At 47.5% G+C, this 12288-nt stretch overlaps 3 protein-coding genes across 3 annotated transcripts; 1 reads left to right on the top strand and 2 right to left on the bottom strand.

Annotated features, from left to right (window-relative positions):
* Positions 1-670: 670 nt before the first annotated feature.
* BDV27DRAFT_166331 (ATP-binding cassette transporter YOR1) lies at positions 671-4898 on the bottom strand (the record flags this gene model as incomplete). Its single annotated transcript, XM_032074164.1, has 3 exons — positions 671-2017; positions 2088-4619; positions 4674-4898. The coding sequence occupies 3 exons, from the start codon at positions 4896-4898 to the stop codon at positions 671-673; spliced, it is 4104 nt and encodes a 1367-aa protein (XP_031925344.1).
* A 1001-nt stretch (positions 4899-5899) lies between these two features.
* Positions 5900-7035, bottom strand: encD (Fe(2+)/2-oxoglutarate-dependent oxygenase encD; the record flags this gene model as incomplete). The annotated part of the gene is made up of 4 exons (XM_032072953.1): positions 5900-6143; positions 6213-6232; positions 6287-6762; positions 6810-7035. The coding sequence occupies 4 exons, from the start codon at positions 7033-7035 to the stop codon at positions 5900-5902; spliced, it is 966 nt and encodes a 321-aa protein (XP_031925343.1).
* A 552-nt stretch (positions 7036-7587) lies between these two features.
* On the top strand, positions 7588-11703 carry BDV27DRAFT_159929 (uncharacterized protein; the record flags this gene model as incomplete). Its single annotated transcript, XM_032072952.1, has 2 exons — positions 7588-8133; positions 8230-11703. The coding sequence occupies 2 exons, from the start codon at positions 7588-7590 to the stop codon at positions 11701-11703; spliced, it is 4020 nt and encodes a 1339-aa protein (XP_031925342.1).
* Positions 11704-12288: the final 585 nt, after the last annotated feature.

The raw sequence follows: 12288 nt of genomic DNA, 5'->3' as shown, positions 1-12288 counted from the left end.
CTTTGTCCACGCTGAACTGACAACCAGTCAATTTTCCACTCTAAAACCCACAGCTCTCATACAACTTGGTCAGATATTCATGCGTAATCTCCCAGATGGCCCTTCATATCTTCTGCCAGAAGAAAGTCTACGAAGAAATCCCTGGGTTGAAAGCGGGACTGTATTCAATGTCACGATTCCTGAGCCATGGGGTCATAAAACGGCATAATTACGCCAGTTACATACGGTACGGCTTTGATCAATACACATATTGGTGAAAATTCTCTCTCTTTTTTTAAAATAACTTCGCAGCTACATAAATTGAAGTACCTGTTTTTGGATGCATAGATTTGTTGAATGAGACTACAAGGGGAGCAACCACTGAGTATTTAGTGTGGATGTTACGTGACGGGAGTCGTATTTTTGCTTTTCCAGGATCGCGGGCGTTACATGGTCGAACATTGAACTCCATGGAAAAATGTATGGGTGATAGGATACCAGGATGGATCCATTGAATGGAGTATTAGGGAGGATATCTTAACTTAGCTGTATATCCACTATTAGCCGTTGCAAATTAATGTATAGCATATGTTTCCGTTCTTGCTCCAACCTGAGGTATCCTATTACCAGATATAGAAGTCTAGCTTTGAGTATTCTAACTCCCTCATAGGAGGAAGTACAAAAACTTCATCTACAAGCCGAGTGGCCCTCTTTCTAGCTCCCCACGTGTTATACCACTCTGATTGCACATTTCCCGGAAGATACCCTGTTGCTCCCAGAGACGTACAGGCGTATCTAGCTCCGCGATACATCCTTTATCCATGACACAGATACGGTCGTAATGAATAATGGTCCTTAGCCGGTGGGCAATACAAAACAACGTCTTGCCATGGAAGCTGGAGATAGTTTGTTGGACCTTCTGGTCTGTCTGGTAGTCAAGGGAAGAGGTTGCTTCATCGCAAATAACAATCCTGGAATCCCGCACAATAGCTCGGGCGAGAGCCATCAGTTGACGTTGACCGAGAGAAAGATTGTGTCCAAATTCATCCACCTGGGTGTCAAGATGCAACTGGCTGACACCCGCTGCTTTCTCATTGGCTACCTCGCATGTATCCTCGTCACCATCGGACGGTGCCTCTGGCGGGGACCCCACTAAATGTGCCTCCCGGAGTGCCGACCAGAGTTCTAGATCTGTATACTGGTTGAATGGGTCCAAATTTGACCGAATCGTACCCCGAAAGAGAGTGGGGTCCTGTGGTATAATAGCCAACCGGGATCGTAGATCGTGCAACGCAATGGTAGATATATCAACACCATCAATCCGGATATTCCCACCTGAGAGCTCAGTTAAGCGGAAGAGAGCCGATACGATACTCGACTTTCCAGCCCCCGTTCTCCCTACCACGCCGATACGTTCCCCACTGCGGAAGGACACCGTAAGACCCCTGAGTACCAGTGGCAGCTCATCACGGTAACGCATCTGGACATTTTCAAAAGTAATTTGGCCTTGTTCTGGCCAGGTGTTCGAAACCTCCACCAAGCGTAGAGGATCAGTTTTCTCCTCTTCCAGAGAGGTACCATAGTGATGGAGTCGTTCGGCAGAGTTTATGTGCTGTTCAAGCTCTGTGTACTGGCGAATAGAAAACTGTAGTGTTTGTGAAATGCTAAGCATGTAGGAAAGGATTAAGCCAGATATGCTGGGTGAAACATCGAAACGAGATGTGACAACGAGAGCCCCAGTTACTAGAAGTAGTGTATTGCAGACAAGGTCCAGGCGAACCGAAAGCCACCGCTGGTTGGCAAATATGAGAAAATAAGCAGCGTTCATGGAATCGATTGCTCGACCGATACTCTGTCGGAAATAGCCCTCCATGCTGTACGCTCTGATACATGCAACACCCGTGATAGCTTCATTAAATCTCGCGAATACAACCGAACGGAGCACAGCTTCATGCCGCTTTAAACTTTGAGCAGAGGACCGGTGGTATATCGTAACAAATATAACAATAGCTACTAATGGTCCCACCGCAAGAGCAAACTATTGAAAGAGGGTCAGTGATGAAACAGCGACAAGGAGCCAACACGAGCGAAGGAAGAAGGGCGCTCACATAGTGGAAGTAGACAATGACAAGTACCATGATGGCAACAATAATTAGGAAGAGATACAAAAACAGCCGTACAGTCTCACCCAATTCATTATCCAGTATCTGCACGTCTTTTGAAAATCGATTGATAATACGTCCCAACGGTGTCGTGTCAAAGAATGAGGTTGGTGCCCGCAGAACACGATACATAGCATCTTCGAGTATCGCTTTACTAGCATTGGCCGCAGAAGTTGTCACGTAGACCGAAAACAGATAGAGGATAGCGGCCTGGGCGCCTGTGATACCTGCATATATACCCAGATATTGGCCCAAACTTAGCTGTGGAAACTTGTTAGAAACCCAAAATGACAACCACACCCCGCTCAAAATCGTTCCTCCAGCAGACAGGACAGCTAGGGCCAACACTATGAAAATATTAGCAATAGAACCGGAAGATACGGCATATGCTCTCCAGATGTCTCTCCGTCTCGCATGTCGCACCCTCTCCTCCTCCTTCATCAATGGCGCAGCGTTCCTATTTGTAACCTTCGGTTTAGGGGCAGCCTCTCGTAATTGGACTGCATCAGCAAGCCGAGGTGACCCTGGTGTTTCTTCCTTTTCGTGATGATGGACCGATACGAGACTCTGGAGTACTTCATTTTTTTGTACCAAATGTTCGAATGTACCAATATCAACGATGCGGCCGGCCTCCATGACAACAATTCGATCACAATGAGCAAGGAACTGCAGTTGATGTGTGACCAGTATCCTACATCGAGCTTTAAGTAGACCACATATCGCCTGATTCATGATATGGAGCCCGACGTCTGCATCCACTGCGGATAGCGGATCGTCCAAGAGGATAATGTCGGAGTTAGAGTAAATAGCCCTGGCAATATTTAAGCGCTGCTTCTGACCTCCGGACAGTGTGATACCTTGCTCTCCTATTTCTGTTTGGTCCCCGTCTAAAAACGTGGCGAGATCCGGCCGGAGAGCACATGCGTCGATAACCTGATTATACCGGACCTCATCGTATTGTTGTCCAAATAATATATTGTTTCGAATTGTCGTATTCTGCATCCATGCGTACTGGGGACAAAATGCTGGCGTTGTACTCATACGTACTGAACCAGCCGTTAATCGCATTTCACCTGCCAAAGCCCCTAACACGGAGCTCTTGCCACTGCCAATGGCCCCTATCACGGCGATAAGCTCACGCCGAGAGGCCTGGAAGTCAATGTCCATGAGCCTGAATGGTCCTTTGTCCGTTGTTTCGCTAACAGGCTTACTGGCACCATCCCAGGGTGATGTTGTCCTGGGCCCAGAGGCTGATACAGGAAAGGAATCCACTCCTGCTGTCTTAACCTCCACATCTGGCATACTCTCCCACTCGAATGATGCTTTTTCAAACTCGAATGCTTTCTCCATGTTCCTATCCCATGTAATAAAGTCTTGCCTTTCCTCTGCTAGAAGAAATTCCTGGAGTCGATTGAGGGATGTTACAGCGTCGGTGGTAGACGTGACGACGATATTCATCATGCTGAGTGGCAGTCGAATCGCGTTGAAAACAGCAAGGGAGGCAAAGATCCGATCTGTTGAGAGTCTATGACCGCTCAACGCGTATGTCATGAAGGATAGCAACGAGGCGAAATTTGCCATAGTAGTAAAGGAAACAGTGATCGAGTGTCGCGTCGCTAGAAAACGCCTAAGCAAATCTATCTCGAGCTTTCGTGTCGTTCGAAGTCGCCCCAGGAAACTGTTCTCCCACGCAAAGAACTTGATAAACCTCACATTCTGCAAGATCTCTTGTGTCAAGCTAACCCGCTTGTCTGTAATGGTATTTATAGCTCTGCGTCGAATGATTATAGACCGAACAGCAAAAGTGAGCAAGCATGTCATAGCAACAAGGAAGGCATATCCGGCCAAAGCGCTGTAGCCGATATTAACCAACAAGGTGATTAGGGCAATGATCAAGGCAGTTGGAGTGGCACAAAGTATATGGAGCACTGCACAGCCTTTCTCGAGACGGCTCAGATCCACGGCCATCAACGTGGTTATCCGTCCATCGCTGTAGCCTGTCTTATTGCCGACTCTAGCACGACCAGACAGTCTCATTGCTTTGGAAAACACCTTGGGGGTAAGAACCGCCTTCAGCTCGCCGCCTGCGACCAACGATTGATAGAATGCTTGATTGCTGGATAGGCTTTGTACCAATTGCATGGCAACAAGGCCTATAACTAAACCCATGCCCTTGCCAAGGTTGGGTCCCGGGAGACTGTTGTGCTGGGAGATATAGGCACCCATCGCAAACTCGATTATGTGTCGGAGAACAAAGGGCGCCAGCACCAACAGACACATACTAAGCACCTGGCATGATATGCCAACCCATAGTCCGGGTTTTAGTGTGTCATATAAAGCCCAGGCCAATGGCTGTCTCCCTCCACGTGCAAGCCGCGCACTGAGAGCTTCGTCCAGCCTGTCGGATAGGATACTTACGGATCGAGTTGGGTTCACCGTCCAAATATCCTGGATCTCCAACTCCCGCTTGTAACCGAGCTAATAATATGATAAGACTGTGAATGTATAATTTCTGTGATCGAGTAAACTGACCTTCACGATTGGGGCAACCCATTGGAAGGTAATGAGACTGGCAAAGTTGGCGCCATATTCTCGAGACACCTGCCTTTCCTGTGGTACTGGAGGGATGTTGCGGGATCGTAATAGATTCAACTTGCACCACTGGAAGTAAGATGACTGGTTTCCACCCTGCGACTCTCCGGGTTGATTTTGCTTAGTCGACTCGATCGCCGGTGCTTGTCGAGTATTGAGGGTCATAGTAGGAAGGCTTGGTCAGCTTGATAGACTGCCACGAAGGACAGCTAACAATGTTCCACGACACTCTCTTTCATCCAGCAGGTTCCAAAAAGCCGGCAAAGGGGCTAGGTATTGCCATGGCATTCTTGCTGTCCTCCCTTGGAAGGATCGGCGGTCTCATTAGCGCAGTCAACCAATGTTCACACACACTAAACCAGATGCCTACATACAAGCAGTGCTATCATTGTTACCGGGCTTGTTTATAGAAGAGGCTAACATGAGAGTATTTAAAATATTTAATAATTCATAAATAATGAAACTAGTATCCTATAGTTTATACTCTACTTTTATAAATAAATACATATATATATAACCCTAAGTAGAGTTATTGAGCTGACATAATACTTAATAACTAACTATAGCTAACTATGGTTATATATGTATCCTCTATAATTAACAACTACTCGTAAAATAATTCTAATAGAAAATAGGAAATACAGAACCTGACTGACAACTCTTGGGACTGCCAAGAAAGAATCAAAGTTAGTCCCTATTTTAAATTCAAAAGTCATATCTTTTCAATGTTATCCTTTTTATCTCATGATGTGCGTATATATCCTTACTTGGGTGACCATGCCTTTTAAGTTGTATGATTGACCCTCGGTTGACCCGACAGCAACCAAGGAATGGAAAGGATAATTAAATGATATTAAAAATTCATTTTTGGTGAGCTTGGCTAGAGCCACAGTAGTCGTAAGGGGCCCTAGGAAAGTTAAAACCCTACTGGGCGGTTGTGGCAAAGAGTTAAATGCAAGGGGGCAGCGGTACACTTAGCCAAGCCAAAGTACTCTAAATGATGGGATTGCCCTGACATAGCTATAATTGTGGAAAGACGCGAGGGATGGAGTAGGGAACATGTGCGACCAGCAAGGATAAATGTCCATTATGGATTTAGCCTAGCTACCAGTGATATCATGGTTTGTGGCATTCAAAGACGGACACAAGAGCACCAGAAGACATGTTTAGGCAGCGACCTCTTCACCTACATTATTTTGTAACTTTTTCTGTATCTCGGCCTTGTATCTCGTGGCCCTCGCAAAAGTCTCCTTGTACGACGATGACACCACCTCTTGAACGGTTGCAGGGAGGTATTTAGCAGGCTCACCATCTTCCTGGAATCCAGGCAAGCATTTGCATACGAACTTTGGATTCCCGGTGAAGAAAAATGGGATAGAGTAGCGATCACTACCCGAGCTGTTGATCACTCTATGCAGGTTAGATTTATAGTTGTCGTTGGTCATGCGAGAAAATAGATTCCCCAAATTGACCACGTACGCCCCAGGTATTGGCTGAACCTAGATGGACGACATCAGTATTGTGGAGCTGGTGCCAGGCGAGGGGGAATGTACATCAATCCACTCATCGGTTGGCATGTCTAGTACCTGGAGCCCACTAACTTCATCTTGTAGCAGCAGTGTAATGCAACTGAAGTCGGTGTGAGCACCGATCCCCCGCAGCCTCTCTTCCACCACCTTGGGTTGTGGTGGATAATGCAGGTATCGCAGTGTTGCTACGGCGCCATCTGTAAGAGGCTCAAAGTATGTTTCGTTGTGATTCATGGTGAGTGCTAGGACAGCCATGATATCTTTTGCGAGGTCAAAAACAGCGTGATAATACTCCATCGTACTTTGCTGGAACTCCTTACGATCAGGAATTGCGTCGGGCCATTGGTTGGGGCCACTGTTTAGGAGCCTCTGAAGAAAGTAAGGGTGATCTGTAGGAATCTCCCGCCCAATGTACAAGCCTTCCTTTAGGTCTGGACTGGCGCCTGCCTCATTCATCTGAGATTGAAGAAGCTCATAGCCGCGGTTAAACGTATTGTTCCCTATAGACATCAGTGCTTGCTTTATCGCAGAATCGCCTAAGACATACTTTTATCGATTTTCAGTTTTTCTTCGAGCGGGAGGCTGAAAAAACGCTTCGAACAGTCCATTGCACGGCGTTGTAGTTCCAGCGGAATGCGATGCCCGGTGATCTGGAAGAAGCCATTGTGCAGGCAGCTCTCACGCACCTGTTCTACCAGCTTGGCCTTAGCGTTGGGGCTATCGCCGTAAAATGCAGAGAAATCGAGGATGGGGAGTCCTTGTGTCGAAGACATGGTGTGTAATATGATAGATAGATAGCCCTACCCGTCTAAGATCCAACTTGTCTCTTTAACGTCTGGCGCGGGATTTATAATTTCAGATCGCTTGGCGGAGGCCCTATTCTTGTTCAACAATGGTCTAAACATACAGGCTCTACACCTCATATGGTATGTACTGGGGCACCACAGCAAGAATGACGCGGTTTCTTTCTACTGGCGCACTGGCGCACTTCAGCATTCCAAAGAATCCACTCGAGTGATATGAGAGCACTAGGTAAACCTAATGAATGGGGCAACTCAGGGTTCATATACACGCTAACTGCATGACGCCTAGTAACTAAGCATGGGGGCTCAGAGGATCGGCATGGCTCCAAAGAAGCAGGGAGCGGAATGCATCGCGCATTTTAGCCATGGCTGATTGAGTTGAAAGATTTGTGGAAGGGCATCCGTTCGACAACGTCCATCACTTTTGGTACTTATCCAAACGACAGCAATATAACTTGCACTTCCCGTGTTGTCAACGAGAGAGCAAAGTCAGAACATTCCTTAACCACTCCGCTTGAGAAGATGGGTAGAACCGGAATCTCCGCGCAGCCCTGTTTCTTTCCGCCACTTGGTGTTCGGTCTAAGCATGAATCAGGTCGAAGTGAGGTTGTCGAACTGCGAGAGTCCGTCATTGTGCCACTGAAGGTCCTGGATACACAGCTCCTAGCTTCCTGGCTTCAATCAGAAAATATCGACCTGTTATCTTTGCTAAAAACTGCCTGGGCAGTAGTATTGAGAGCCTATACCGCTGGAAACCATATTTGCTTTGGTTTTGTGGGTGCTGAAAAGCAAAAGAGACGGGCAAGTCATTGGTCAGAGCTGAGAGAACAGGTCAATGTCTATGAATCTGCAATCACTGGCCGAACATTGATCCGACAGCTCCTCCACCATGGCGAATACTCAAGCGACTCCGAGTGCTCTGACCTGAGCAACACGGCCAATAATACTCCTCCCACTTCTGGCTGGCCGTTCAACTCTATCATCTGTATTGGTCATAATGACCCTCAAAAAGGTAGTGAGTCTGTTCGGATGTCACTGTCCGATATGTGCAGGGAGGGATTGAACGAAGTACATACACACTGCGATTTATGTTACCAACGGAATAGATCCGTCAGGCCACTATGATAGCCAGATGTTGCTAATACTGTGTTATTCTATGTATAGTTTCAAATTATCGTCAGCCTCTATCGCGATGAAACTACCAATGTACTGTCAACCGTGATCGATTATACGACTACGGTCCTCTCCCACGACCAAGCCCAGGCTGTGGCAGAAACACTGAACAAGACTATATCAGAAGTTGTCCAGCACACCAATCAAACAGTAGTAGCCCTTGACCTTTGTTCGGACTTTGACGTCCAACGAATGATTCAATGGAATAAAGCTCCACTGAGCATGCCTCGGCGGGAACAATGCGTATCTCAACTTATTTCGCGACGGTGCGTAGAGCAGTCCGACGCAACAGCAATCTCGGCATGGGACGGCGAAATGACTTACGGAGACCTCCACCAGCGATCCTCCGCACTCGCTGTTAAGTTAACTGAAGTCGGGGTTGGCCCTGGAGTCTTTGTTCCTCTATTTTTCGAGAAGTCCAAATGGGCGGTGGTAGCGCTGCTCGCTGTGATTAAGGCGGGAGGGGCTTTTATTCTGCTTGATATCTCGTATCCACCGAGACGCATTCGCACTATCTGCGAGTCCGTCCTTGCGAAGGTGGCGGTTAGTTCTCCACAGTCCCGAGTACTGGCTGGTGAGATGGTACCTCTGGTCGTCGCAATTGGAGACGACTGTAGAGAAACCCCCAATCTTTCTCATTCCCCCACGTCATCAGAGCCACTTGGTGGGACTCCTGACAGTCCTCTGTACGTGATTTTCACATCCGGAAGTACAGGTGATCCTAAAGGTGTGGTTATAGATAACGTCTCCTTATGCTCCACATATGACAGGGTTTGCCATGCTCTCTCATTCAGCCGGTCCACTAGACTGCTGCAATTTGCTTCACATGCCTTTACTCTGTGCAGCCGTGAGATTCTGCTGGTTCTGATAGCTGGTGGCTGTTTGTGTATTCCATCCGAGGTGGATCGTGTAAACGATCTCGCAGGCTTTATGAATCGGCACCGGGTTAACTTTGCAACCTTAACTCCATCCGTGGCTGGTACTCTCTCTCCAGCCTCCATTCTAACTCTCCAAACATTGCTACTGGGAGGTGAGGTCGTAAGGCCAGCTCATATTGCTACTTGGGCCGGCAAGGTTCATCTTATGATTGGATACGCGGCCAGTGAAATCGCTGGCACAGCCAGCGTGGGGTCTAATCTTCAGCCACATAGCGATCCTCGTAACGTGGGATTTGCGTGTTGTGCGAGCCTCTGGGTTGTGGATGCTGAGACTCCTCATAAGCTTGCGCCTGTGGGAGCAGTTGGGGAGCTTGTCTTACAGAGTTATGGGATCGCTTGTGGCTATCTGAACGACAAAGAGAAAACTAATCAGCGATTCATTCACCAGGCAGGATGGCAGGCAAGACTGCCCTTGCACGCCCGGGCAACCGCACGCCTATATCAAACAGGAGATATGTTCCGGTACAACGTGGATGGGTCATTGTGCTATGTGGAAAGGAAAGACAACCAAGTGAAAGTAAACGGCCAGCGGATAGAGCTCGGGGATATTGAGTCACACATCACCGCGTCTTGCACATTGATCCACAGTTCTGTCGTCCTGCTGCTCCAACCGGATCAACAATTTCCGAGGTCGTTCTTGGTTGCTTTTGTCCGTCCTGAACGAACTGCACGTTGGGGCACGGCCGGAAACAACCCGTTAGCAATTGTCCAACACCCAAGCAATGAATTTTACCACGACATCGAGACAATTTCCCAACAGCTGCGGGGATCTTTACCCTCTTATATGATTCCACTGGTCTTCATTCCCCTATCTTCTATTCCCCTAACACTGACAGGCAAGGCTAATCGTCGCCTCTTACTGGAAACGGTGGCGACATGGCCGGAGGACAGATTTGCTTCATATCGGTGTGGGAGTCAATCTTCGGCTATATATAAGGCCCCTGTTACTCATCGAGATGGCCAAGTTCGTCGCCTAGTTGCTAGTATCCTGAAGAAAGAGACGGAGGCCATCTCTATGGGTAGCAGCTTCCTGGCCCTCGGCGGAGACTCTGTTTCCGCCATGCGCCTCGTGACGTTAGCGAAGCAAGAGGGGCTACGTCTCACTGTTGGTGATATTTTCAATCATCCGATATTATCAGACCTTGCGACAGTTGTGCGAGAGGGCGCCAGAGAGGAGTTGCAGCCCAAGAAGTACAAATTCAAAGGGGCCAACGCTTACGGTAGAATACTCGGACGGTTGCCCACCGAGATAGCTGATAATATTCATGAAATAATCCCCGCAACCGCATATCAGAGGATGACACTGGCTGAACTTCGTCCAAGATATTTGCGCATCGCTCTACCTAATAATGTAAACCGGGACAGGCTTCTGAGTGCCTGTCAGCAACTGCTAGACAGGCACACCATCCTACGCACCATTTTCGAACTGGACAATGAAACAAATGGCCCCCAGGGAGAGATTGTGCAAGTCATACTCCGCCCGTACAAACTGAAATTTATTGACTATCATGATATTGATGACTTGGATCAACATTGCCTAAACGACACACTCACGAGCCCTTCCTCGACGGGAGGAGGATTGCAATTCCAGGCACAACTGCTCACCATGCGGGATTCCCGCTTGTTCCTTTTGCTTCGCTTCATCCATGCCCAGTATGATGGCATATGCCTCCCGGTTATGAGTGAAGATATATCTTCCGCTTATAACGGTCTTCCTCCGGCCCCAACTGCGCCGTTCTCCGACCACCTTCACGCTGTATGGGCAAGTCGCAACGATGAAGGCCTTGAAGCCTGGAGGAGTATGCTCAAAGGATCAGAGATGACCATTCTGAAACCAAAACAGAGAGTCATCAATCAAATGGAGAAGGCCATACGTGAGCCACATCCAGTCAAGGTGATGAAATGGACAGGACTAGTGTCACCTCCAGAGAATATCACGATGGCATCCGTAGTGAAAGCTGCTTGGGCACTGACATTTGCCAAATTTGTCTCTGCGAGAGATCCTACTACCTTTTGTGCTGAGGCCTCCCTCAAGGACATCGTATTTGGCCAGGTCGTCCATGGACGAGGTCTAGGTATTGCTCATGAGAGCCGTATCCTCGGGCCATGTGTGAACACCGTCCCCGTACGTGTTGACCTGTCCAGGTCTACCAGCAACTATGACTTGTTGCACCAGGTTCAACAGCAGCATCTCGCCATGATGCCATTCGAAAACATCGGTCTAGGTGATATTGTCCAGAACTGTACGGATTGGAAGCCAGGAACCAAGTTCGGCAGCGTGCTGCGGTTCCAGAATTTCGACGCGAACCTATCATGTGTTTTTGATGGAGTAGCCTATGACGCTTCTGTTTACCATCTTCCAAACCGGCCATCAGAGAAGATTCATGTAATCATTATGCCTTCTGAAGATGGCATGGGAATCGTCATGAATGGGTATGATCATGTGGTCCACCAGGAAGAGGCGGAGGACCTGATATCTTGCTTTTGCACCGCAATTCAAGATTTAGCTAGGACGCCTACGGAGTGATATCTTTACCAGAATGAATTTGTTAGGTTGTTTCCGAGGGTAATAGCGAATCGTAGATAATGTCTAAAATATATATCCTGGACCCCAGAAGATTGTGGATGAGCATGAGTCTAATATCTTGATTGCTGGTTTCTGAGGAGCATTCTATAATTCAAGTTTAATGAGTTCAAGTGTTAATCTATTCTCGAAATATATGTTTTAAGCCTTTTTAATTTTATGAAAATGAACTTATGTAATACTAAGTCCAAGATGTGTGGGAAGGAATATATAGAGGTAAAAGAATCGCCCGCTGCCATAAAAATTACACAATTTATCACTTTTCATTTACAGAAAACGTATTCATTAGTACCCTGTGAATATCCATATTATAGATATTAAATAGTCCCACTGAAGAACGCTAGAGATTAGGGTAAAACAGACATTTAGGCGAAACGTTTGGCACAGTATTGTATCATGTTGAATATTAGGTCAAGAGTATGCAATTTCAATCAGCGATAGCCTAGGGTTGGCAGAGGGTCTCCGACTATCCCAAGGGCACTGCAATTACGACTAGCTCTGTACACATTGGCAGGCAGGCATACAATA

The sequence above is a fragment of the Aspergillus caelatus genome (assembly GCF_009193585.1).
Source record: "Aspergillus caelatus strain CBS 763.97 unplaced genomic scaffold BDV27scaffold_147, whole genome shotgun sequence".
Classification (NCBI taxonomy): domain Eukaryota; kingdom Fungi; phylum Ascomycota; class Eurotiomycetes; order Eurotiales; family Aspergillaceae; genus Aspergillus; species Aspergillus caelatus.
This window is presented reverse-complemented; position numbering and strand designations above follow the sequence as displayed.